A 27,616-nucleotide genomic window follows, 5' to 3' on the forward strand; every position below is an offset into this window, starting at 1 on the left:
GATTTGTATGTAATTATTTAACTTATTTATAAATAATGTATCATATATTATAATGTATTATATTATGCAATTTCAGAATCTATTTTGTTGATATAAATTTTATTCCAATGTTAATTTTTTAAAAGCTGTGTTAGTTTTCCGATATTAATTGACGGATTCGACCGTTACTTGATGGAAGTTCATTTTATCTCACAATAAAACACTGAAAACATTTGTTTTCTATACTTCCACAAAATTTATTATTTACAACTATGTGACTACAGCTATTTCGGCAGAGTGCCTTTCTCAAGTGATATAATTTACAATGTGTTTGCCTTTTTAAGTCTCTAACTGAAGAGATTGAGGAGTGGCCCAACAACTCCAGACTAATTTCATTTGACGTAAAAAATTTTTTTCCTAGTGTTCCTCCTATAGAAACTTTCGTTTTAGTTAAAAATCTTTTAGACCATAATAGTACAAATAAGATCATTGCATCTGAAATTTTACACCTCCTTGAAATTTGCATAAATCAAGACTATTTTATCAAGACACCCTAACAGTGCAGGACTTATGGGTAATCCTCTAAGCCCATTACTATCAGATATATTTATGAACCAACTTGAAACAACAATTTCTAAACATCCCGTATTTAAACAGTTCTTATATTGGTGGAGATACGTGGATGATATACTAGTATGCTTTACAGGAACTAACAGACAACTTGACCAATTTCTATCATACATTAATTCACTTCATAGTAATATTGAGTTTACAATAGAAACAGAACAGAATAATTCCATAAACTTTCTAGATGTAACGATTACCAGACTACACAACAAACGTGAGTTCCCCGTATATCATAAACCTACCCATACTGACACAACTATACACAATTCATCATCCCATCCTACACAACACAAATTAGCAGCCTACCATAGCCAGGGCCGCGCCGTCCATAAGGGCGGAGAGGGGCGGCGCCCCCCGGCGCCAAACCAAGAAGGCGCCGGTAGGTGCCAAAAAAAATTGGTAATGCCGAAATTACCAGAAATATTAGTAATATTTTATTATCTTGTAAAATTGAAAATTTACCAATCGTAGGTAGATATAAAAATAGCAGTTTTATTACTTTGATCCCCTAAGTGTACGAACCGTTATTTCTCTCATTAAACTGAACTATTACTATATTCACTCGCGGTAAAATATTGCAAAACCTCTGAATATGAAGTTGGATTAATATGAAATTTGGCATACACATAGCTAACATGTCAAAGAAGAAAATGATATTAGGTCGACGTGTGCTTTTGCCTTAGGGGAGGTTTTTATATTACTTAAGTCAATATCTACTTTTCGAGTTATTTGCGAGTGAATATGTTCATTTTTCAACAAAAAAAAAAACACATTTTTAGACGGTTTCTCGCAAATAACTCAAAAAGTAATTTATCAAAAATATATTCTTAGGAAAAATTTTGAATAAAAGGCATTTCCTTCAAAATTTAAAATTATTTTTTTTAATTAAAATTTTCTTTTCAAAATAAGCACTTTGAAATGGTGAAACATACAGGGTGTCTGCGTAACTTGGAACCATATGGGAACTTTTTTGATATCAATTTTAAGAAAAAAAGTTATTCTTTATAAAGTGCTCTGCATAGTCTAAAACCCAAGATGCAAGCATCAGATATCAAATTCTGTCAACAGTATCTGAGGTATGTCAAAAAATATGAATGTCGCTCAAGAGCAAACTACCTTTATATTTCAAAATATCAAAAAATTTTATTATGAAAAGTTATTTGTAATTAAAAACCATATTCAAATATGCAATCACAGCCTTCTACTGGAAAAAAAATTTCTGAAATTTTCCTAAATTACCGATTCCGAACATCATTTTTATTTATTAGACATGTAATAACTCTTTTATTAATAATTTTAGGAAAAAAAGTTATTCTTTATAAAAATCTGTGCATGGTCTAAACCTCAAGATGCAACCATCAGTTATCCACGTTTGTTAATTTTATACGAGGTGTGTCAAATAATATGAATTTAGAAAGAATTTTTTCTAAATTTTTCCTAAATTCTTTCTAAATTCATATTATTTGACACACCTCGTATAAAATTAACAAACTTGGATAACTGATGGTTGCATCTTGAGGTTTAGAACATGCACAGATTTTTATGAAGAATAACTTTTTTCCTAAAATTATTAATAAAAGAGTTATTACATGTCTAATAAATAAAAATGATATTAGGAATCGGTAATTTAGGAAAATTTTAGATTTTTTTTTCAAGTAGAAGGCTGTTATTGGATATTTGAATATAGTTTTTAATTACAAATAACTTTTCATAATAAAATTTAATAAATTTAATAAATTTAAATAAAATTTAATAAAATTTTTGACATACCTCGTATACTGTTGACAAAATTTGATATCTGATGATTGCATCTTAGGTTTTAGACTATGCAGACCACTTTATAAAGAATAACTTTTTTCGTAAAATTGATATTAAAAAAGTTTCCCATATGGTTCCAAATTATGCAGACACCCTGTATAAATATACAAAGTGAAGTAAATTGTAAAACTGTAACGATTAATTTCATTTGGGATGCTAATTAAGTGGAGATTTTTACGATGTTTTTTAACAAAAAAAAAGGGACCAACTTTATTTTCAGCGTTACTGGCTTATAGGTCTGGATCCCGCGTATGAAAAAAAGTTGATTAATAGCAAGCTGAAAATTTGTTAATAGCTTAAGGGTGTCTAGTCGAATAAACTTTGATATATGGGAACACTGAAACAGGGGTAGTTTTAATTGTGGAACAGGTTAAAAATTTGGAACGGTCACAGCACGAAAACGGCACATTTATTTTGTCCGACAGAACAGACTTAAACTCTCCGAACAGAGATTAAACTCTCATGAAAAAATCAGACTGCTATTTATTACCTGTCATAATTCCTGTCATTTGACATATTCTACATGTTCCACTCATTAAAACGCCCATTTGGTGATAAATGGCAGTCTGATTTTTGCATGAGAGTTTAATCTCTGTTCGAAGAGTTTAAGTCTGTTCTGTCGGACAAAATAAATGTGCCGTTTTCGTGCTGTGACCGTTCCAAATTTTTAACCTGTTCCACAATTAAAACTACCCCTGTTCCAGTGTTCACACATATCAAAGTTTATTCGACTAGACACCCTTAAGCTATTAACAAATTTTCAGCTTGCTATTAATCAACTTTTTTTTCATACGCGGGATCCAGACCTATTACTTTTGCTGCTAGAAACTAAAAAAAATAAAGCTTTTCCTAAAGACTTTAAAAAAGTTATAACGAGTTTTGCCCGAAAAGTGCTTCATTTTTTGGTTATTTCACGTTGGAATGTTCGATTTGGAATTTGACAAATAAGAACCCACTTTTCTCGAGCTACAACTCTTCCTCTACTAGATCTACCGACTTTATGCGTGCACAAGTTTTTTTTAAATTTTTTATAAGCTTTATCTTTGCTAAGAACATTTTTTTCAATAAAATACACACTTTTTGTGTTATTTGCGAAAAACCATCTACAATAGGATAAACGAAGCAGAGATCGACCACCGACGCGCTGGAGTGACGATGTAAACAGAAATGCCGGGAACTGGATAGCTGGTAGCTCAAGATAGGAAGACATGGAGAAACTTTGAGGAGGCCTATGTTCAACAGTGGACGATAACGGTAAGATTATGATGATGATGATACTTTCCTAACACATAAAAAATAGTTTGTATGTATACCGTATAACGATTCACTAAGCTACAAAAAACTACTTACAAAAAGAAGGAGGAAAGGGGCGCCTAATATTACTTGCCCCTGGGCGCTTGAAAGCCTTGGCGCGGCCCTGACCATAGCATGATACATATAGACTGATAGAAATTCCCATGACAAAAAATAACTTCGAGATAGAACTAAAGATCATTAAACAAATAGCAGTAAACAACGGCTATAACGAACAAACAGTTAACAAAATTTTAAATCAAAAACTCCATAAGAAAGCCCTGAAATTAGTGTATCCACCACCTCAGAAAGAATTCAGTACCTTCTGCTCTCTCACATATAGGTACTGGAAAGATAACAACCAAAATAGCCAGATACATAAAAAAGAAAGGAATAATACCAGCTTTCAGAACTAACAACAACTTAAGCAAATATATTAAGAACAATAAAAGCCGAAAGAGAAAGCAACTACAGAGTGGTGTGTACAAACTAACTTGTGGTGAATGTCCGAAAACGTACATCGGTCAAACTGGCAGAACTTTTGACAAACGGATAGCAGAACACAAAAGGGCTTTCAACAATAGAAAAACAGACACTTCTACATACGCACTTCACCTTCTAGATCATAATCATTCTTTCAATGAAGAGTTTCAAATTCTGCATATCCAAAATAAAGGCCTTAAGCTATCTTTTTTAGAATCTATGGAAATTAATAAACTGAAAAATACAGATATAATTCTGAATGACCAACTCGAGACAAACAGCTCCCCACTCCTCAACCTCTTCAGTTAGAGACTTAAAAAGGCAAACACATTGTAAATTATATCACTTGAGAAAGGCACTCTGCCGAAACAGCTGTAGTCACATAGTTGTATATAATAAATTTTGTGGAAGTATAGAAAACAAATGTTTTCAGTGTTTTATTGTGAGATTTTCCGATATTAATAAAGTTTTTAATCATAAGGTTGTTAATTATGACTGGAATTTTGGATGTAGAAAATTTTTGAGTTTCATTATTTACAAAAACGGCTGGCGTAAAGTGGTAAATCATGTGAGTATGAAAAACGATAGGATAAATATTAATTTACTGTTTTAATGGTCTATTGTTTGTTTAAAAAGTTTCTAACATCAAAAGTAAGTAAATTTCGATCAAAATAATGTTGGTATTTTTTTCGGTTAATAAAAAAGTCGTGAAAATCACTTTCTAATTAGCATCCGAAATGATATTACTGCTTCACAAATTACTTTACTTATTGTTTATAAGATATGTAAGATTCCTTGGTTCAAAGTGCCTATTTTTGAAAAGGCTGTAGTCAAATGGGCTTATACGAGTCATTAATCACGAGTGTATGCAAAATTTTAACAGACATATCTTATAACTAATTTTTGTCTTCAGGAAAACAAAAAGTCCAAAATATTGACAATAGCAAAACCTATACTTTTTTATACTAGGTAGTTAAGATTTTTGGTATCACCAATAATTAATAAAGTTATTTTGAAAAAACAAAATTTTTTCACAATTATCAATTTTTTTAAATTTAAAACCAAATTGTTTTAAAAATGAGCACTTTGAAGCGGTAAAACTTACAGATCATATAAGCAATACATAAGTCAAGTACATAACTTGTGAAGCGGTAAAGATTAAGTTAATGTGGGATGCTAATTAGAGGGTGATTTTTACGATTTGTTTACCAAAAATAATGTCCAACTTTATTTTGAGAGTTTCATAGTTAATATTGATGCTAGAAACTAAAAAATGACAAAAATATATTAAAAAGTTGTGATGACTTTTTCTCGAAAATTGATTCATTTTTAGTCATTTCACGTTGGAATATTCGATTTGGAATATGACGAATAAGAACCTACATTTCATGACCTACTGGGTTTAATGACTTCGTATATACACCATATTTTTCACTTTTTTTATAAGCTATATTTTTACTAAGAATATTTTTTTCGATAACGATAACATACTTACTTTTTGAAGGTATTTGCAAAAAACCGTCTCAAAATGTGTTTTTTTTTTGAAAAATGAACATATTCACTCACAAATAATTCGAAAAGTATTGACTTAGTGAAAAAAACTCTATATAGAACTTAAAGGTTGCTTAGAATTAGTCAGTTTATCCAATTCCGGACTTATCTTGAACGTATGTTTTTCACCCGAAGGGGTAAAGGTCAAACATACGGGTCTAGGACGATTCATCGCCGCCGTTTCGATGCCGCCAGTTCATCGCCGGCCGATTCATCGCCGGCCCATTCATCGCCGGCCGATTCATCGCCAGTCAGTTAATCGCTATCTGATATATTTCCGAATTTTCGACAGTTACATTTATTATTTATTTTTAGTATTAATTAGGAATTCTAGGAAATGACCATTCCCGTTGCCATACTTAATCTTTTAATAGACTTTTAAACTTTTATAATATAAAATATATTATAATGATTATTTCATTCATAGGAGATTATGACCAATAGAAAGCTACAGAAATCTAAATTAAACTGATAATTTTTGATAATTTCCCGTCGTCGAGTATATTACGTCAGATGCCCTTCGTTGCTATGAAAAAATACATTCAGTGACATTAATGACAAATAATGTTTTAAAAATTATAAAAGTGATGACTTTCAACCGTAAAATATTTATAACAACTGTGTGTTTAATTGTACTAATTTGTACTTACATAAATAAATTACAATAAAATTTTGGTTTTGAACAGTTTTATTCATGAAATAATCGCAACAAATTGCACTCGATCTCTAAAATTAATATAGAATTTTTGTCCTCAGTCCTCGTGACACTTTGACATAATTTCACTCGCCTTCGGCTCGTGAAATTAAAACTGTCAAAGTGTCACTCGAGAAAAATTCAATAATTTTAGAGCTCTTGTGCAATTACTACTGATTATTTCATTTATAGGAGATTCTGACCAATAGAAAGCTACAGAAATGCAAATTAAGGTGATAATTTTTGATAATATCCCGTCGTCAAGTATATTACGTCAGATGCCCTTCATTGCTACGAAAAAATACATTCAGTGACATTAATGACAATTAATGTTTTAAAAGTTATAAAAGTGATGACTTTCAACCGTAATATATTTGTACTTACATAAATAAATTACAATAAAATTTTGGTTTTGAACAGCTTAATTCATGAAATAATCGCAACAAATTGCACTCGATCTCTAAAACTAATATAGAATTTTTCCTCTCGTGACACTTTGACATAATTTCACTCGCCTTCGGCTCGTGAAATTAAAACTGTAAGTGTCACTCGGGAAAAATTCAATAATTTTAGAGCTCTTGTGCAATTACTACTGATTATTTCATTCATAGGAGATTCTGACCAATAGAAAGCTAAGATCGGATTTGCCGATATCTTTCTCGATCTTGCGCGGCATGTAACAATAATTCCCAAGTCCATTGACGAAGGTTTCGGAGCCATGAATATTTCTTCCTACCAATTCCACTTCTGCCGTTGAGTAGGTATTAACGGCAATATACAGTATGTGCTGGATATAATACAGTAGAATTAGGGCTGGATGGATGAAGTGGAAGGAACAGAGGGGAGTCATTTGACCCTGAAAATGACTGAAATTTACAAAAAATACATCAATTTTCATCATTACATCATATATAATATATTGTATAAGTATATACCTATAATGCTTGCCCCCCCCCCCAATCAAAATTTCAAATGACGCCCCTGGGAAGGAAGCGAGTGGTGTGTTGTGTGACAGAAAAATTCCAATAATGAAGCTGAAGGGAAAATTCTATAAAACAGCCATAAGGCCGGCTATGATGTACGGAACTGAATGTTGGGCAGTGAAAAGGAAAGAGGAACAACGAATGCATGTGGCGGAAATGAGAATGCTTAGATGGATGAGTGGAGTGAAGTGACAAAGAAGGATAAAATTAGAAATGAGTATATTAGGGGAAGTCTAGGTGTGGCACCAAATGATGCCAAAATGAGAGAGCATAGGTTAAGATGGTTTGGTCATGTTCAACGTCGAGACGTTAATCACCCAATACGAAGAATAGCTGAAGTGCAGATTCCTGGAAGGAGTAGGAGAGAAAGACCAAAGAAGACCTGGGGGAGACGATAACGCAGGGCATGTTGGTACAGGGTATTAACATTGATAATAAGACCCAAGATAGAATCAAATACTATAGACTGTAATACATATAACTCTTGACATTTCCCATTCATTTTGAGGAAGCAAAAAAATAGCGCCATCTAGCGGTATGAGTAGGATAACCAGAGCAATCCAACCTTACATTTATAAAATTGCTTTATTATTGTTTTTGTATAAGTGTTTGAACTATTTTTATTTTAATTTAATTTAGCAAAATTAGCTCGTTATTCAAAAATTTATAAAATTAAATTTGAATGTTTACGTCAAATTTTACGTTGTTAAAACGTAGTTCAACTCAAGCCGACAGTGGCGCTAGTGGCAACGTGCTTCCAGATTTCTGTGGGAGTTGGATGTATTACAGTCAATAGTATTTGATAGAATTGTGTGGAGAAATGCAATTAAGGAAGCCGACCCCGCATAGGGATAAGGCAAAGAGAATGATGATGATACAGTATATATGTGCTGCCTCTCATTATATGCCCCAGATATTCTTTTTCGAAGTTTTCTCTTTTTTATCGTCTTCATCAAGTCACCTTCGCCTTTACTTATTCTGCTTAAGACTCCTCTGTTTGAAATGCGTTGATATTTTCATGATATTGTCATATTTTGAGCAGTCTACGATATCACCACATCTCGAAGGGTTCTAATTTGTTTATCATATTAACCTTCATGATCTAGGTTTCACTTGATTCTTGTGATTTTCCCTATTATTTTACCAAAAAAGCGAGCAACTTTATTTTGAGCGTAACTTGCTTTCTTTTGACGCTAGAAACTTTTTTAAAAAACAAAAATTTTTTGCACACTTTAAAAAAGTTGTATCAAGTTTTTCCCAAAAAGTGCTTCATTTTTTTGGTTATTTCACGTTGAAATATTCGATTTGGAATTTGACGAATATGAACCTATTTTTCATTAGCTATAATTCTGCTTCTACTGGGTCTAGAGACATTTTATAAACACCATTTTTTATAAGCTATATTTTTGCTGAGAATAAAATACACGAAAATGTAGCAGCTGCATAATACTCTGGTTAAATCGGAGAGTGCAGGAAGAGTCTATACCGGTTTAGGTAGTCTTTTCCCCTCATCAGTAGTCCAATATCCTCTTCTCTCCGATTTCTCCAGGTATCATACTTTGGGCCTTTCCGAATTGCAAAGAAAGAAATGTCACGGATGAACTAGAGCCATCTACCGAAAAACAAAGTAAGTTATCAATCGAAGTAGCACAGAAAACGACAATAAATATCGTTCCCATAACACCAGATTGACAACAGGTACTTTCTTTGGTTACACCTGAGATTTTCAATTTTTTTTTAACTCAGGAGGTGTAACCAAATAAAGTATTCCACCTGTTCTCAATCTGGCGGTATGGGAACGATATTTCTTGTCGTTTTCTGTGCTACTTCGATTGATAACTTACTTTGTTTTTTTACTTATCATATACATTTTGAGTTATTTGCGAAAAACTGTCTAAAAACGTGTTTTTTGAAGTTATACTTCTTTAGACGCGATTGAGAATAAAATTTCATAATAGGGCTTTTCATCGATTGTCATTTGTTTCGAGCTTCTGTCATGTGTCACATAATATTAATATATCTACGCCATACGTCTTTTATTTGTATTATTGTATATACCAATAACGTATGACGTAGATATATTAATATTATGTGACACATGACAGAAGCTCGAAACAAATGACTGTGAATGAAAAGCCCTATACTGCGCGCATGCGCACACAGACAGTATGTATTGCTAATCTTTCAAGATAGGCGTATGTATCCCAGGCAACCAAGTGACGTCATATAACGTTGAGGAAACGTCAGTTTTTATTTGAATATAACACGTGTTTGAACATTACGTCATATAGACGTCTTTTGTAGGTGATTTTAAATACGTAAGATTAATGACGTTAAAATTACGTTTAAAAAACGTTTTAATTTCAGACAGCCTAAGTCTGACGTCACTAAATTGGGAGAAGCTTGCTTGTTGGCATTGACTTCAAACAATTTGGTTTAGGTATAACGCTAAATGTTCATAAGAAATTTCTCATTTATTGTTTACGCGGTTTGTGACTTGTGTGATAAAATAAGACTTTTCATTTAGATATTTAGTTGAAGAAACGTGTTGATTTAGAGATTTTTATGCGTTTTTGCTCAGTGAGTTAGTTTAATGCAGTAATTCTTCTTGACAACTATTTGAGGTTATGTTTATTTGTTTTAAATTAGTCGTTAAATAAAGATATTAAGACAGCGTTAAATTAAGATATTAAGTATGCTGGATAATTTGTTAATAAATTATTTATTAGTTTCATATATATGTTGTTTCAATTTTAACTATTTAGAATGGGAAATAAGCCACAATATTATTAAAAAATGATTTTTATTAACGTTTTTTTAAATTTTTATTAACGTGGTTGTCTTTTTAAAGACAGATCACATGCTATGATTTTTTGTGACGGATATTCTTGAGTTGGGGTTGATTTCATGTAATCGAATGAACTATCTTTCAGTAAAGTCGTCCCAGGAACGCAACTCATAAATATTGGCAATATCATTTTAAAGTCTTCTACTTTAAAATGTATCATATGTATCTGAATTGCCGATATAAATGAGTCAAATTAAATAAATTATTAGAAGAATTTTTTTACTAAGCAACAACATTTTTGTTTATATTAATAGTATTTTGTATTTTGACAACGGCACCCGATTTGGGCGTCGAAACGTTAATAAAAATCATTTTTTAATAATATTGTGGCTTATTTCCCATTCTAAATAGTTAAAATTGTAAAAATGCCACAAGAAAATAGCTTCAGAACAATATGTTGTTTCAGTTTTGACACAGTAAGTAGGTATAACTAGTGAAAATTCTATAATGTGAGGGCTGGTGCAATCATGCAGAATCAATGTTGCTTCTAGCGCACAAGCGATCTTAAACAAGTGGCAGTATATCTTCGACACATGGGACGTAGGCCTATTATAGGTTTCATGTTACCTATTTTTTATACTATTTTGAAACATCTGAAAGAGGTCACTTTTTGAAATTATTAAAGACGTGATTTTGAAACACGTCAAATTTTGAAAGACGTGAAACACGTCAATTGGTCATTTTTATGTATCTACGTTACAAAAACGTCGTTTGGTTCCCTAAGATGTATCTGTATCAGCGCAAATAAGTCATTAAAAGAATATATAAGTGTTTTTAGTAAATGTATTATTTATTATAATTTTTGTGTCTACGGATTTGTTTTCCTCTTTAGTAAGATAATAAAATACGTAGGTATAACATTTTCCACTCGATCTATTTGTCATCGTGTTGTGTGATTATATCCGAAACTTACGTGTCACTTACAAGAGGCTCGGTAGCCTAGTTGGTAGAGCGTTGGATGAGAGATCGATTCAATTCAGAGTTCCAATTTTGGACGATTCATATATTTTTTTTAATTTTTGGTTGTTTTAATAAAAATTTTTTGAAAGTGGTAGATAAGACAGTTAGTTTAATATTTAAATAAAATACAAATGACGTGCTAAGTATATTTACTTCGTTGAAATTATATAATAGAAGTATAACTTCTTAATTGCGCACAAAGTACACACACATTCTTTTTTTTAAATGAACACATTCACCCGCAAATAACTCAAAAACTGTTACCTAACTTAATGAAAAAATGCTATAGAACAGTAGTTGCTTAGAATTAGTCAGTTGATCCACTTCCCGACCTATTTTGAACATATATTTATTCACCCCTCACGGCAAAAGCACACGTCAGCACAATATCACTTTTTTTCTTCGACACTTTAGCGCTGTGTATGCCAAATTCCATGCCGATCCAAGCGGTTCTTTAAAATTTGGAGCAACAACCATAAGTAAATGTACTATGTAGTACCTTATATGTATGTACTTCCGGAAAATTTGATCTCATAAGATGCTATTATTTCTATACTAAATACGTGGTAAAACCAATGAACTGTCAACACGGATGGAATGGCCCCGTCCCATTCAAATAGTGAAGCGAGATTGCGGCCAACATACAAGAGAGAGGTCCTAGAGAGAGACAGCTTGCCAGGGAAAATTTGACTTCTTCATTGGTTGGATATTATCATAACGACCAGAGTTGCCAGATCTGATTTTATAAATCCCCCACTTCGAAACTGTAATTCCCTCAAATTAAGCTCAAATCCCCCAAATTAAAATGTTTTCCGCATGTTAATAAATTAATAGTCAAATGTAGAGAACAGTAAACCAAAATTATACTACTTATCAACAGAGGGCCCTGAAAATAATTCATAGGCCCTATCTTCTTCGATTATATGAGAGTATAATATACAGTTCTATGTACATTCGCAAATTTAATTTTCCAACCAAAATTATACTACTTATCAACAGAGGGCCCTGGAAATAATTCATAGGTCCTATCTTTTTCGATTATATGAGAGTATAATATACAGTTCTATGTACATTCGCAAATTTAATTCCCCGTGACTCCTTAAAATCTTCCATAACTCTCCCCCCAAAAAATCCCCCAACCATTTCTGCTTAGAAAAAATCCCATAGACGCTTTTAAATTACTCCAAAATTGTAGGAAAATACCCCAATCTGGCAACCCTGACTATCACTAACAATCTGTTTGTTTACGAAAGATGGCGATTATCTTCTATCCTTCCCTGACTAGACTCTCCCATCCTGGCCGCATTAAATTCGCTTCATGCCCATTCCATCCGTGTTGACAGTTCATTTGTAAAACGCACTGATAACGTGGTCGACATAAGGTATCTTCAGGATTCGACGATAAAGCTACATTTCGAAAGTCTAAATTTTCTTGTAGGTGGCGCCTATGAGAGTCCATGACTCACCTCCGTACAAGTAACAACTCCCTAGTTACCGATTAAAGGAGGTAAAATCTTTATGTGATACGGGAAGGATTTATTATTTATTTGAAGGATAAGGGAAGGATTTGTCGCTCGTTTTTTCTAGATAAAAACTTATTTTTAAGATAACAATTTATTGAAAAAAATAGATTGAATTTACATAATACAAATGTAAATAACCAGTGAATAAATGTTACTTAAAAATTCAATCGTTTACAACTATAACCAGGAAAATAAATTAAAAGTACAGTCATTTTGTCTTTAGTCAATATAATATTATGATGATAATACCAATTATTATTAATAAAATATTTTTAAGATATACATTAGACTACAGGAGGTCCAAAGCAATCCTATTTTTTCTAATAATATTACAGACGTATTGGTCAGTTTTCAAATTTAAATGTTCGAACCGTCAAATTATCAAATTTCGTGTTTCCTTTGTTAAAAAAAAAGGACAATTATTTCAGAAATTATCAAGAGATAGTTTTTAACTTGAATATCACAATCAAAAAATCTTCATTTAAACACTTCAGGGAAACAGAGCAAAATGCAAAATTTTGAAGCATGTCAAAATTTTCAATGTGTTCATTTTTTTTCGAATCCTGAGAAAACTAATAAATATTTTTCTTCATCTTCTTTCTCGAAACTCCTTCGGAGGTTTTATTCATCTTCTATCCATCTCTTCCATTTCTTGCGGTTCTTTGCTAACTCTTTCATTTGTTGATGTGTTTTTCCTTTTTCCTGTCCAATTTCTATAATCTGATCGATCCATCTCTTCCTTGGCCTCCCTTTCCTTCTTTTACCATATCTTTTCGATTCCATCACCTGCTTTGGTAGTCTTCCCTGATCCATTCTGTTAATGTGTCCATACCATTTTAATTTTCTTTTTTGTACCTTGGTTATTATCGATTCCTGTTTCAGTCTTTGTCTAATATCTTCATTTCTTATTCTGTCCAATTTCGTTTTTCCTGTTATTTTTCTTAGCTGCTTCATCTCCGCTGCGTTTATTGTACTGTCTATTTTTGCATTGTTTACCCATGTCTCACTTGCATATATTAAAGTTGGTACAGTGATTGCGTTGTATACCTTCAGTTTTATTTCTTTATCTATTTCTTCCTTTCCAAATATTGTTTTATTTAGTGCATAGTAGATCTTATTTGCTCTTTTCGCTCTGTATGAGATTTCTTGATCTATCTTTCCATCCTCTGATATTATTACTCCAAGGTATTCAAACGTCGAGACTGTTTCTATTATTTAGTTTTTGCACCTAAGTATCGTTTGGTTTATTTCTTACCTTTTCTTTTGGGTTACTATCATGGTCTTCGTTTTCTTTACATTTACCTCCATTTTCAAATTTTCTATTTCCTTCACACAGATATCGATTAATTTTTGCATTTTCTCTTTATTGTCTGCTATTATTACTAAGTCATCTGTATATAGTAACCCCTCCATTCTCACTGGTACTAAATTCCTGTACCCTATTATTGACTGTAATTGCCTTGACCTTCTCTTAGCGCTCTTCATTACTCTATCCATTACTAATATAAAGAAAACTGGACTGAGACTGTCCCCTTGTTTTATTCGTCTCCTTAGGTTTATTGTTGGCGATGTTTCCGTTTATTTGTACTTTATAGCAAGTACTATATGTAGTTTTTACCACGCTTACTATCTTTTGAGGAATTTGCAGATCTTCCATTACTGACCATATTACTTCTCTATTTATAGAATCAAAAGCAGCTTTAATATCTATAAACGTAATATAAATACGTGTATACGTACATATATATAAAAACGTAATAAATATTTTTAAAAAATTTAAACGCAGAATGAAAGATTACATTATTACCAGGGGCCGAAAGTCCCTGAAAACTTCTATAATGTCCCCGAAAACTTTGTGGTACCTCTTCGAGTTTTTTGTACTTTGTTACTTCGAGACCACATTTGAGAAATATGGATACTTCTCTTCATGTTTTTTATAATGTTTATTTTAATAAGTTACAGGGGTGAAAATAAAAGAGAAAATTTAGTGTGATTTTTAATTGCAAATATTTCATTCCAAAGAAAAAAATTTATTTATTCTAAGGGACTTTCGGCTCTCGGTAATAAAGTAGTCTTTCATTCTGCATTTAAATTTTTCAAAAATACTTATTAGTTTTCTCAGGATTTGAAAAAAATGAATACATTTAAAACACAATGAAAATTTTGACATGAGTCAAAATTTTGCATTTTGCTCTGTTCCGCTTAATGGCGGTAGTGTCATTAGTCATTTAGCAATAAAATCAATATTTTTTTATTTCGGAACAATGAGACTTTTCAGTTATGCTTTGACGTTCTATGTCAAATAATGTTGCTTAAACTCTAAGCAACATTAATAAAATTCTTTATGTTGTGAACTAAACACTATTTGGCTGTTAATCGTTTTTTTCTTCGACCTCCCAAAATTTTTTCGAAAAGCAAAGAGTGAGTTTTGCAAATAATGGCCTTAAATAGGCAATTTTAAAATCTTTCACTTTTTAAGCGAAATATTTTGGATCTGTCGTTTCTTTATAAAAAAAACCTTTTGTTTGCCCCAATAACATTACATAAAAGGAACCTAAATAATGATACCTTGCTTGGTGGATGATATGAACCTTATTTCTCATATTTTTAATAAATGCAATGAATTCACTATCACGAATAATCACCAAAAATATGACAGATAAACTTCGTCAAAATGCAAAATACAGCACTTGTTTCAGTTTAGCTTTTAAAATCGGCATTAATACTTATTGATCTGACCAATTTTCGGACTACTTTGACCTCCCAGACTATTCTATAACACAAATTCAAAACATTAATCCCTATTCATCCAAATTATAACTTTTAAAAGGAAATAGGCGACACCGAAACCAACCACTATTTTTTCTTTTTGTAATCTATTAATATTCTCCAATTCTAACGCCATGATCCTCCTGTTCAACTTCGCCATCTGTCGTCGTAAATGCATCACTTCTTCGGCGGGTGTCAGTCCCTCTCCAGCACCTGAATATATTTGGGTCGATTCGTTAAAAGAATTTCCTAATTGAAAGCTTACGTCGTTCATACGAACTTTGGGGGTGGCTTTTACTACAGGTAGGTGGTCTTCTATGTCGTGGTCTTGATATTCATCCACTCCTGGGAACGGATATTTGTCGAGGGTTAAAGTACGTGGTGGGGTTGCTACTCGTGGTAGATCGTATGGGTGTGGGTCCTTAGCAATGATTGCATTATCGAATACTATTTCTCTAGGTGGGGCTCTAGTACCTTCAAGAAGAAAATATAGATTTAGTATAAACTATTTTTTTTATTTGTAATTAATATGTGTCAATCATTAATATGAGTCATTGACTTTGGTTGACACTTTGGTTTCTTAAATACAACCCTCTATACAGGGTGATTGATTAGTAGGCTAAAGCTCAATAGCTCCGCTATAGTAACAGATAGCAATAAAAGTTAATAACAAAAATTTTAGCCACTTTTGAGCTTCACATTACAAAATTATTTAGAATGTTACAGGGTGTTCGATAACACAGTGGCAGACCAAACTTATGTTTTTTTAAATGGCACACCCTATATTTTATTTTAAATTCGCAATCCTGTTAACTTCTCCATCACAAAAATATAAAGGTTTGTTATGTTATAGAGGGTATTTTCAAAGTTATAACCAATTTTATATGAAAATCGTAACAAGTTCAACTCCCTGTATAAATAAAAATAAGCAAAACAACAATGCCATAGTTTATTAATGCCATATTTTTTAACGTATTGTCAAAATTTTCAAGAATGGTCGATATTGCTAATTTTCTTTATATCAAATACAGGGTGAGTCAAAACGCAAGTACATTATTTTCTCAGTAATTTTAAATGGAACACCCTGTATTTTATATCATTATTGAAAAGTACCATAACCGTACTTTAATTTTTAGATAACATTCTCTATGTCTAAATTTATTAGTTTTCGAGATATTTTCATTTTTCAATGGACCAGTAGCATGGCCACCCAAATCACCAGAAATTAATAAACTGGACTGATTTTTTTGGGGTTACGTTAAAAGCGAAGTTTATAAAATACCTCCAACAACAAGGGATGAGATGAAAAATAGAATACGAAGTGTATTTCGATGTGTTAATTTACAAATGCTCCGTAGAATAAGTAGCTCATTCAATGATCGTTTTTAGGCGTACATAAATGTGTTAGGAGATAATTTTGAACACCTTATGTAATTAAATATTAAAAATATTTTATTAAAAGTAGCTTCTAATTTTTTCAAACATGTTTTTTTGCAAAATGTATTACTTATAAATTATGTTTTGTTCTTTATTTGTTACATTGTTACATTTACATACAAAAGTAGTGTTTAATTGTCTTCACAAAATATTGTATTTTGTGTTTGTGTGTTTTTTTGTAAAATTTATTACTAATTTTCTTTGTTTATTTGTTGCATTTACATAAAAAGATAGTTTTTAATTGTTTCAAAAATGGTACATGTTTGTAAAATGTATTACTAATAAATTATTTTTATTTCTTTATTTGCTACAGTGTTACATTGATTACCGGATTGATAATCGGTAATCTTCAATTGTCAATTCAGTCATGGCTTACTTAAAATTTAGATAAATTTAAACACCTAAAATAATTTGCTCTGAAAAATGAAAATATCTCAAAAACTAATAAATTTGGGCATAGGGAATGTTATATAAAAATTAAAGTACGTTAATGTTACTTTTCAATAATGATATAAAATACAGGGTGTTCCATTTAACATTACTGAGAAAATAATGTACTTGCGTTTTGACACACCCTGTATTTGATATAAAGAAAATTAGCAATATCAATAATTCTTAAAAATTTTGACAATAAATAAAAAAATATGGCATTAATAAACCATTGCTGTTGTGCTTATTTTTATTTATACAGGGAGTTGAACTTGTTACGATTTTCATACAAAATTGGTTATAACTTTATAAATACCCTGTATAACGTTACAAACCTTTATATTTTTGTGATGGAGAAGTTGACAGGATTTCGAATATAAAATAAAATATAGGGTGTTCCATTTAAAAAAACATAAGTTAGGTCTGCCACTGTGTTATCAAACACCCTGTAACATTCTAACTAATTTTGTAATGTGAAGCTCAAAGCTGGCTAAAATTTTTATTAACTTTTATTGCTATCTATTACTGTAGCGAAGCTATTGAGCTTTACCCTACTAATCAATCACCCTGTATATGAATGGTATAGATGCAAAATTCACATTCTCCACGTTTCTCAACTTTCGGAAAAATGAGAAAAACTGTTTAATGTTGAAGGCCATGATATAATCCTTCAATTTTTTTTGTGTAACAACTTTGCTGTAATACTGTTTGCCTAAACTTTATGGGTGTATTTAATGAAGATTGTTTTGTAAATTTAATTTAAAATTCAGACAATGTGAGTTTTGTACCAAAATGTGGTTAACTGTGAGTTTTGCACCAAAATCTCATGGATAATGCTAGTTATGATGCAAAATATTTGAACTTTTTTAGACTGTAGACTACTAACAACTAACCTTGCTAATTCAGATTTGTTTCATTTCCACTTCTCGGGACTTATTTTCTTTTTCCTTGTTTGACCAGTCGAGGGCTCTACTAGTTCATCCATTATGCACCAATAATTTAGTTTATTAACTAGTAATAAAAGTCGTATTATTTAAATCACAATCATAAAAGCGTTAATCAACCTTAACAAGCACCATCAACATCACCAGAGTGACGACAATCACGTGATGCACCCTACGCACTCTGATTGGTAGAAATTGGAGAATGTTAATTTTGCTGCAAATCATGTGTTGGATAATGTGACTTATGTTTCAGAACTTCATTTTCAGTATGGTTTTTCGATATTAAAATGTGAGTTTTAGTTCAAAATGTTATCACGGTTCGATTCGCCTTGAAAAGACGAATTCGTTGATACTACATAACTGAAAATATGAAAATTTGGAGAATGTGAATTTTGCATCTACCCAGTTCATATTATTGTATTATTACTGGAATTCTCATTTTAATATGAGTTTAACCTTTACATCGCCTTAAATGAATAGAACTTCTAAGTGCAAAATCGTTTTGAAGTAATTCGTTAAGTAGAATACTGTGATTTTGACATTAATTCATCAAACTAGCAATAGCTTGTAGCACTGCTAGTTACAGAGTGAAAATCGAAACAGCAACAGTAGTATTTAATAAATGTAATTTTTATTACACCAACAATAATTGTGGCTCAATCAATTGTGACACAAGAAAACAGTTTCAGAACCATGATATATCAACACAGAAATAATCAATATAAGCAATCATTTTAATAGTCATTTTTCAATAGTAATTTTAATTGGAACACAATGATTACAATAAATCAATCTAATTAATCTATTTAAATGATAACTAAAATATTTGTCCAATTAAAAATAGTCTTTATCATATTTAAGTATATCCGAAAATATTTGTTGACAAATTTATTTTATTTATTTAAAATAATACAAATAAAGAGTACAGACAATTTTTTTAATATAGTATTTAATAATTTTATTCAGAGAAATAGATTGAGGAGTGAGCAAAGAGCAAAAAAAAGCAAAAGATTTTAATCAGATTAATGAAAGGAATTTCTAAAAGAGGTAGCAAAAGTTCTTAGACAGTTTATAAATGAAGAATTTGACAGAAATCCAGTTAAGTTAACGGAGACACTAACAGCTATGGTCAACAAAATAACAAATAAGAAAGTGGTTCAAACACTTCAAAAAATAAAGGAAGGTAAAGCAGATGGACCAGATGATATTTGTGGTGAAGTATGGAGATCATTAGGAGAGACGGGAACAAGTTGGTTAACAGGTTTATTTATATACACTATTCCACGAACATACGCCTGTTTTGGATTAATTCGACAACGAATATTTTACAGTGCAAAATAAGAAGAACGAAAGTAAATTGCAAAATACATTGTTGTTTATTGGAATAATTATTAGCGCCATTTGTTTTCGTACTTATATTGCACATTAAAATATTCGTTGTCGAAGTAATCCAAAATAGGCGTATGTTCGTGGAATGGCCCATAGAATTATGGAAGCTGGTCAAATGTCAGATGGATGGAGAAGCAGTATATTAGTACCTGTTTACTAGGGATGGGAAAAACCTACCGGTTTCAACCTAAAACCGGTTTTTTTACTCCGCAATAACCGGTTTTACCAGTTGTTTTTTTGTCCCGGTTATAACCGGTTTTTTCTTTTTAAAGTAAAAACCGCTTATTTGGTTTGGTTTTTACGTGATTAGGATTAGGTATTATTTTGGATCCCAATCATAATTATTATTCTCAAGTAATTATTCCAAACAAAACCATACTTAATTCAAATTTTATTTTATAAATACAGAAGCAAACTGAAAGTGCAAACTCACATCAGCCAGAAACAATTAAGTTTTATTATAATATTTCCTTAAAAAGGTATTTGTAATCATAATATTTACATAAGAAGTTATCTGGTTGAAGTAGACGCAAACATCATCTATTTTTCACACTTGACCCTTGACATTGAAAGTGGGTGAATGACTTTTTCTGATTACCAAAAATAATGTTCTGACTATGAATATCGAATTACTGATTACGAATACGAATCTCCAAGGATTTCCCTACATTTTCAAAACGATACACACATACAAGAAGTATTAAATGAGTTAAAATGTACCTATTATACAAATATACAAACGTGTTAAAAGAAATACATGATAATTTTTTTTTGATGGTAGTAAAAATAAAAGATAAAGTGCATTATCCAATTTATTTTTAAGTAAAATATTTATGTTGATATTAGGTTATATTTTTTTTAAATCCCATTTGAAAGAGTCTGGGAAATTTTTTATAAGTTGAAATGGTTGGGTTAAATTGTTAGTATTGGAATATGTATATATTAATCTTACGCTATATTATATTTAATAATAATCAATAAATATATAATAATAATAAAATAATAAATAAATATAATTATTAGAATAAAATGGTTTTATTAAAAATTGTGTTTTATTTATCGATGGCTTAGTGTGAAAACCTTGTATCTCATTAAATTACAATTTTACAGGAGAGGCAAAAAACTGATTTTCTGCATAATATAACCTAAAAACAAAAATTACCGTTACATATTTTTAATTCGAGCACATTGAGACAAATATCTGATATTGGTCTAGAGCTAAAAGTGTTAAATTTGCTATTAAATTGGAAATACAAATATTAACTATGAAAAACATGTAAATATCCTTGCAGTATATAGAGCCTTTGCCCAAGTAACTATGATAACCTCGTATATCTTGATATACGTGTTTTTCATCTTAAATGAGGTTGTGTTTATTATTATTTACGAGGTTTTCATTTTTCATAGCTTATTGCACACCTCCAAATACTAGGTTGATACAGTACAAATCTTTTGATTTAAGGTTCATAAAATGTTTCTGCATGCAGGACTACCTTTTACTGTTCACAAAAAACATTTCTCCAAGTCGAATCTCTCAAACAAATACTCCAAATTAAGTACCAAAGTCTTGGTTATAAATATACGTGGTATTCACACTAAATCAAGAGAGCAATCGATATACGTGGTTTCTTTTTTCGGCTGTAGAAAATAGTCTAGTGTATTTGGATTTTTTCTAACAGTTGTAAATCGTGAGATACAAGGTTTTCAAACTAAAACCACCAAAATGTCATTTTCGAAAAAAAATGAGATACGAGGTTTTCACACTAAGCCATCGTTATATGTATTGATAATGATGTTCTTTTGATAGTACTTATTTTGATCATATTGATATCGAGTATCCAGTCGAGTGGAGTATCGCAAACTAAAGTGCATTGTAAATGTAACATTGTAACCTATTGGATTAAAAAAACCAAAAACCGGTTTTTGGAAAAACCGTTCTTTTGGCCTGTTATAACCGCCAGGTTAAACTGTAAGCAAAAAAACCCAAAAACCGGTGTTTTGTCAAAAACCGCCATCCCTACTGTTTACAAAAATACAAAGGAAATAAAACAATTTACAAATGTGGAAATTTGGGAGATAGGCAGATACTTGAAAAAACCGAAATATCTGATAATCAACTTTGCTTTATACAGAATAGATGCAATTTTCATTATAAGACAGTTGACAGAAAAATACAGGAATTAAGAAACAAATGCTCGCATGGCATTCGTTGATCTTGAGAAAGCATATGATTGGGTTCATCAAGAGATTTGGTGGTGGGCACTAAATAAGAAAGGAGTCCTGGTGAATAAGTATGAGGAGTAACAACTACTGTTAGGACAGGTGTGGGAGAGACTGATAAATTTCATGTGAAAGTAGGATTATACCAATTATTTATTCTCATTAGTTTTGGATCAGAAAACAGCAAACTACATATATTTAAGTACCTACAGGTACTACAGAGTAACACGGAAATAGATGGAGATGCATGCTGTAGAATTGCGGTTGGACTGATGAAATGGAAGGAAGCAAGTGGTGTGTTGTGTAACAGAACAATTCGAATGAAGCCAAAGGGAAAATTCTATAAAACAGTCATAAGACCATCTATGATGTACTGAACTGAATGTTGGACAGTTCAAAAGAAAGAGGAACAACGAATGCATGTGACAAAAATGAGAATGCTTGGATGGATGAGAGGCATGACAAAAAGGAATAACATTAAAAATGAGTATAGGGGTGGCACCAATTGATGCCAAAATGAGGGAGCATAGGTTAAGATGGTTTTGTCATGTTCAATGTCGAAACATTAAGCACCAATACAAAGAATTGATGAAATGCAGGTTCCTGAAAGGAATAGGAGAGGAAGACCAAAGAACACCTGGAGGAGACATTTAGGCAGGACATGTCAGTAAAGGAGATTGAAATTGATAAAACCCAAGATAAAAACTTATGGAGAAATGGAAATAGGAAGCCGACACTGCAGTGAGATAAGGAAAAGAGAATGATGATGATGTCTATCAATCTAATCCAAAGATTATTAAATTGTATATTGTATTTGAAGATAACTAAGACTTTTATCTACGATATTTCATAAAGTAACAACCATTGAAATTCAGAAAAAAGGCCATTAATAAGTATCTTAAATTAACATGAAATTAAATGAAGTAATTCTGACATTTGAGTTGTAGTTTTCCTGAAATAGTTTTTACTTCATAAAGTTATTTTTGAATGTATGTCATTCAAAATACATATCAACCGGAAAAACTGTTACAACGGTATTATTATTAGATTAATAGATGATTATTATAGTTGCTATTTTAAAAAAATCACCTACCAACATGTTGATGTTGACCTGCTACCAATATCCTTTCTGGGACGTTCATGTTCAAGTTATCCCTGGTCCATGAACCTCTGCTCTCTCCGTTTAAATCTGTGGCAAAACTAATCCTGTCGGGAACCTTCATCTTTTGATTAATTCCAACTTTAAAATTAGCATCACTGACAAACGCATCTTCTGTGTAATGGGTCGGACTAGAATTTGTGGACATTTTGGCGTTTATTACAAACGAGGGTCTTTGAACTTAAAATTATCTAACTAATTATATTACTCTTTATGTATTAAAGTACATAAAAAATGTTTTTTGACATTACAGTAATGAATAAAAAGAAAAAAACTGTATTTTTAATTACCCCACCAGGAAGATTAGAAGAAGTGTCATGTGTCATGTGTCACAGATAACATTGAGACCTTTGTAGATTCAAGTAATACAACCACAACCCGATTTTCTTGATTAATCTCAATTCATTTAATATACGGTAATATTTCTAAATAAAATATTAAACTATTTAGTATTTAAATAACTTCAGTAAACATTCATCGCAATATATGGTCTGTCTTAGGAGAAAGGTGCGATTGCCTCCATTAATTTTAAAGCAGAAAGAAGAACGATCTGTCATGTCAATTTAATTCTAACCTAACCTAACTTTAAAAGACTTTTATTAGAAATAATGAATAGTTTAAAATATTTAAATACCAATTCATTTTTATCGGTATGTATTAACAATGTACCAAATATTTTTTCTAGGAATTACGCTTTCAAGAGCGATTTAAAAATAAAATGGGTTCGGCCAGAAAAAATACCTTGTTTCAAGCCTCAGAAAAGTGGAGACCTACAAGGATATCCCGATGTAGATAAAAAGCAATTTCAACTGCAGTTCCGCGATTCCAAAGAGCTGCAAACTGCAGATGATAATGTTAAGAAATTGTTTACTTTAGAGTTTGCTCCAAGGAGCTGTAGTTCCAAATTGTTTCAATATGATATGATGGAAAAAGTTAGGAGGCATGATCACGATTATAGTACCGTAGAGACCAGAATAGCTAGATGGACTGGTAAGTTAACCCGAGATTACGGGAGATTCGTTTTTATGACCAGCATACTTCAAGTATTTTCCGCTACTTATGGTCACCTCTCAGTCTTGAGATGCTTGCTACCAGACTATCTTGTAATTTAGTCGTTAGCTAGATAGTGTCGTGTGCAGTTGTATCATTTAACATTGCTACAATATAGTTTTCACACCTTCGTCATAAATTTTACAGACTCCTGTATCTACAGAAGTTATATTAGTAGGTGTTCATTTTTTTCCTTTTTTCATCTTCTTCGAAACTATGTACGAAACAGCAGAAGTGTCAGAAGAAACAGTCATTTTAAAAGAAAATTTCAATGTCATTTACACATACAACATATTAAAACGAGTTCAAAAACGAATCTCTTGGTACCAGTATGTGGTTGACTTGAGCCAGTCTCTTGCTGAACCATGAATGGACTCATCATAGTGACTGACTTTTTCTAAAAGCATGGATAGTGTTTTTTTGCTGTTATCTTTTTATGCTATTTAAAAGTTGAACTTTTGAGATTTACGTATATCTGTTATTTAAAGCTAAAATATCTGATATTTTTTATGCCATGTCTGGTCCCATGAAGTACTGATAATCAGGGTTTTAATGTACCAGCATACTGTATGTTCGTTAACTTTTTTTTTTCGTGGAATTTATGGCTTTGGTGAGAACCAATTAGTCAGACTATGTTAGACTGAATAATTAATTTAGCATGATCTACTAATATCAATAGTATCAAACTTGAGCATGATCTATTAATTTGTTTTGTTAGTAGTATGTGGTAAGGTGTTTAGGTGTTTAATTTTTTTTTCACAGCGCTAGGGCATCAACCAGGTTCAACACCTCAGAGGTTTCAGCCCTCTTTGTGTGTGTGTCTTTTTTTATTACTTTATTAATTTTTTTTGGTTTTTTGTAATCCCCTTTTTTTTCATATAATGCTTTACATTTAGTTTCTTTCGCAGAATTGCTTACAAAATTGGTTAGTAATTTTACAATTTTAGTTCACAGTTTATGATATGTGTTGATCAAGTACATAAAGGATATCATTATTTCATAATACAATTTAGGTCTATTGGAAGGTTTATCTTGTAGTAAATAAGTTTTTATTGAGTTTATTAATGTTTACATTATTTATTGGACATTCAAGTAAAACATGTACCAATGTACCCATTTTACCACAACTACAAAGTGGATCGTCTGTAATTTTCATTTTGTGCTTACAATAAGGTGTTAGTGCATGGTTAGCATATATTCGATTTATTGTGGTGACAAAGTTTCTGTTTGGTATTTTGTGAAACCATGGTTTTCTGGGGATTCTTTGCTGGTGTTTATAAAAGTTTGTTCCGGTTGTTGATGCACTGTATAGGTTTTGCCACATCTCATTTATTTTGTTTCTTTGATTTAAGAATAAATCGGACGGGGGTAGTTTAAGATTTATTTCTTTTCCTGATGTTGGGTCTGTTTTTGCTAAGGCATCCACCGTTTCATTACCTATTATACCTGTGTGTCCGTCCCTTTACCCATAGATATATGACGACTTTATTCTTGATGTGTATCTCGTTATGTAAATACAGGATTTTTGCTTCAATATGATTAACTGATCTATTTATTTTTACATTTTTAAGTTTATCTACTGCACTTTTGCTGTCCGTATATATTATGAATTTGTCGTGGTTAGAGCAGAGTATGTATTTCATAGCTTGCACTATTGCTGTTAATTCTGCAGTGTATATGGAAGCTTCCTTTGGTAAAATAAATTTTTTTGTCAGTATTTTCCTCAAAGTGGTAAAAGGCACAACTGGTACATTCTTTTGACTTTGATCTACCAGTGAATATAGAATCATAGTTTTTTCGTTAACTTTATCACTAGTTTTTCTATAATTGAATGGTGGGCTACAACAACGTTGTAAGCGACAGATTAGGTCAAAGTGAGGTTTTAATGCAATATTATTGTATATCCAATGACCAATGCGAGCATCTTTCAATCAGGCTAAAAACATTTTACCTTCCCTGAGTTTTTCGTACCTTAATATTGGTATCCGTATTGTCATAAATGACTTGTCAATAAGTTTTTTCCATCTCCTGCATAATCTTAATTCTGTCGTTTACAACATTGTTGTAGCCCACCATTCAATTCTTACAGGTATTATTCGAGCCATGCAAGAAGTAATGGAGAGGTTTCCAAGGAACAAAAAGACAAAGGTTACTCTAAAAGAACTAATAGACAGGAGGAAGAAGCACTTGAAATATTTAAGGCGGTGGGATTATAAAAAATTTGAATGGTTGCTGGAAACGTTGGATATAGTGTATAAACCACCACCTAACCATTTCCACTGGATTACAAGAAAGGAGTCCTTAAGAAAGCTTACAGATAAGTATTGTGATGGAATCAAAGAGGACAGGCTAAAACAATATAGGTTTGTCTATCTCTATCGTCTTTTATATTGTAGTACTATTTTTAAGATTTGTTGTAGGTTAAAATTGGAAACTGAACAGCCAGCATTTCTGGAAGAAAAAATTCGTACTCTGCAATTCATCAGAGATGAGCAAAAGGAATGTGGAGCTGAGATTACAATAACTGAAGAAGAAATTGATGAGGTGAAGAGACAGTTGGAAGAGCTTAAGAAAAATATTGGAGAAGATAAAACTGCTTAGTAAAATAAAGTTTTTTGCAATATGTATTTTGTTTATTTTTGGAAAACTAGTCGATTTTTGGCAAATATATCGTACTAGTGATGTCATCCATCTGGGCGTGATGACATAATTAACTATTTTTTTAATGAGAATAGGGGTCGTGTGCTGGCATGAAATCAATTATCTATAATATAGTAATGTAAACATTAACATAATTATTTATACAGGGTGTCAAAAAAATCTTTTTGAATTAAATTAATTAACACAAAAAGAAGAATTTATTTAATTCAAAATACATTTTATTGCTGTCAGAAAATAAAAGATGTTTATTTCAGAAATAAACATTGCTTTTCGCTTAAATTAAAGGTTCAAACTGTCAAGAGGCAGGTGGGTGGCATTTTAAACATTGAATTTAAAGGAAAAGCAACGTTTATTAGTTAAATACACATTTCTTTCTGTTTTCTGTCAGCAGTAAAATGTATTTTGAATTAAATAAATATATACCTATAATAATTATATTAATGTTTATATTACTGAATAGAAAATTGAATAACCTTTCAAATGAGCTAGAACATGACACACAAACCCTATTCTCATTTAAAAAAATCATCGATTACGTCATCAGGCTCAGATGGATGACGTCACTAGTAAAATATATATGCCAAAAAATCATAATTTAAAAATAAAAATCGACCTGTTTCGTAATTTTTCCTTGAAGTCACCAGAGTATGAAATAACGAATTTATTCCTTTCATTTGCACCATACTGCATTTGTATTTGGTTAAAATCTTTCAGTGAAAAATAGGGTGGTAAAAAACTTTAAGGAGGTTTTCTGTATAGATATACAGGTGTTATTTGGTCATTTGTGTATATCTTTAAA

At 31.3% G+C, this 27,616-nt stretch overlaps 2 protein-coding genes across 2 annotated transcripts; one reads left to right on the forward strand and one right to left on the reverse strand.

The window, feature by feature from the left end:
- Positions 1 to 12,831: 12,831 nt before the first annotated feature.
- LOC114336614 (transport and Golgi organization protein 11) lies at positions 12,832 to 23,417 on the reverse strand. Its single transcript, XM_050657997.1, has 2 exons — positions 23,041 to 23,417; positions 12,832 to 16,002 (listed from the first exon to the last, which is right to left on the reverse strand). Exons 1-2 carry the CDS (start codon positions 23,252 to 23,254, stop codon positions 15,554 to 15,556), a joined length of 663 nt encoding a protein of 220 aa, XP_050513954.1. The 5' UTR covers positions 23,255 to 23,417; the 3' UTR covers positions 12,832 to 15,553.
- A 253-nt stretch (positions 23,418 to 23,670) lies between these two features.
- Positions 23,671 to 26,779, forward strand: LOC114336604 (28S ribosomal protein S15, mitochondrial). Its single transcript, XM_028286974.2, has 3 exons — positions 23,671 to 24,096; positions 26,246 to 26,519; positions 26,577 to 26,779. Exons 1-3 carry the CDS (start codon positions 23,715 to 23,717, stop codon positions 26,755 to 26,757), a joined length of 837 nt encoding a protein of 278 aa, XP_028142775.2. The 5' UTR covers positions 23,671 to 23,714; the 3' UTR covers positions 26,758 to 26,779.
- The last annotated feature ends 837 nt before the right edge of the window (positions 26,780 to 27,616 follow it).

The sequence above is a fragment of the Diabrotica virgifera genome, chromosome 8 (genome assembly GCF_917563875.1).
Source record: "Diabrotica virgifera virgifera chromosome 8, PGI_DIABVI_V3a".
NCBI classification, from domain to species: Eukaryota; Metazoa; Arthropoda; class Insecta; order Coleoptera; family Chrysomelidae; genus Diabrotica; species Diabrotica virgifera.

Coding starts and splice junctions, on each gene's coding strand:
- LOC114336604 (XM_028286974.2), top strand. CDS start 23,715: ATGAATAGTTTAAAATATTTAAATACCAATTCATTTTTATCGGTATGT. Junction 24,097..26,245: donor CAGAATAGCTAGATGGACTG/GTAAGTTAACCC, acceptor CAATTCTTACAG/GTATTATTCGAGCCATGCAA. Junction 26,520..26,576: donor GACAGGCTAAAACAATATAG/GTTTGTCTATCT, acceptor GATTTGTTGTAG/GTTAAAATTGGAAACTGAAC.
- LOC114336614 (XM_050657997.1), bottom strand. CDS start 23,254: ATGTCCACAAATTCTAGTCCGACCCATTACACAGAAGATGCGTTTGTC. Junction 16,003..23,040: donor AGGTCAACATCAACATGTTG/GTAGGTGATTTT, acceptor TTCTTCTTGAAG/GTACTAGAGCCCCACCTAGA.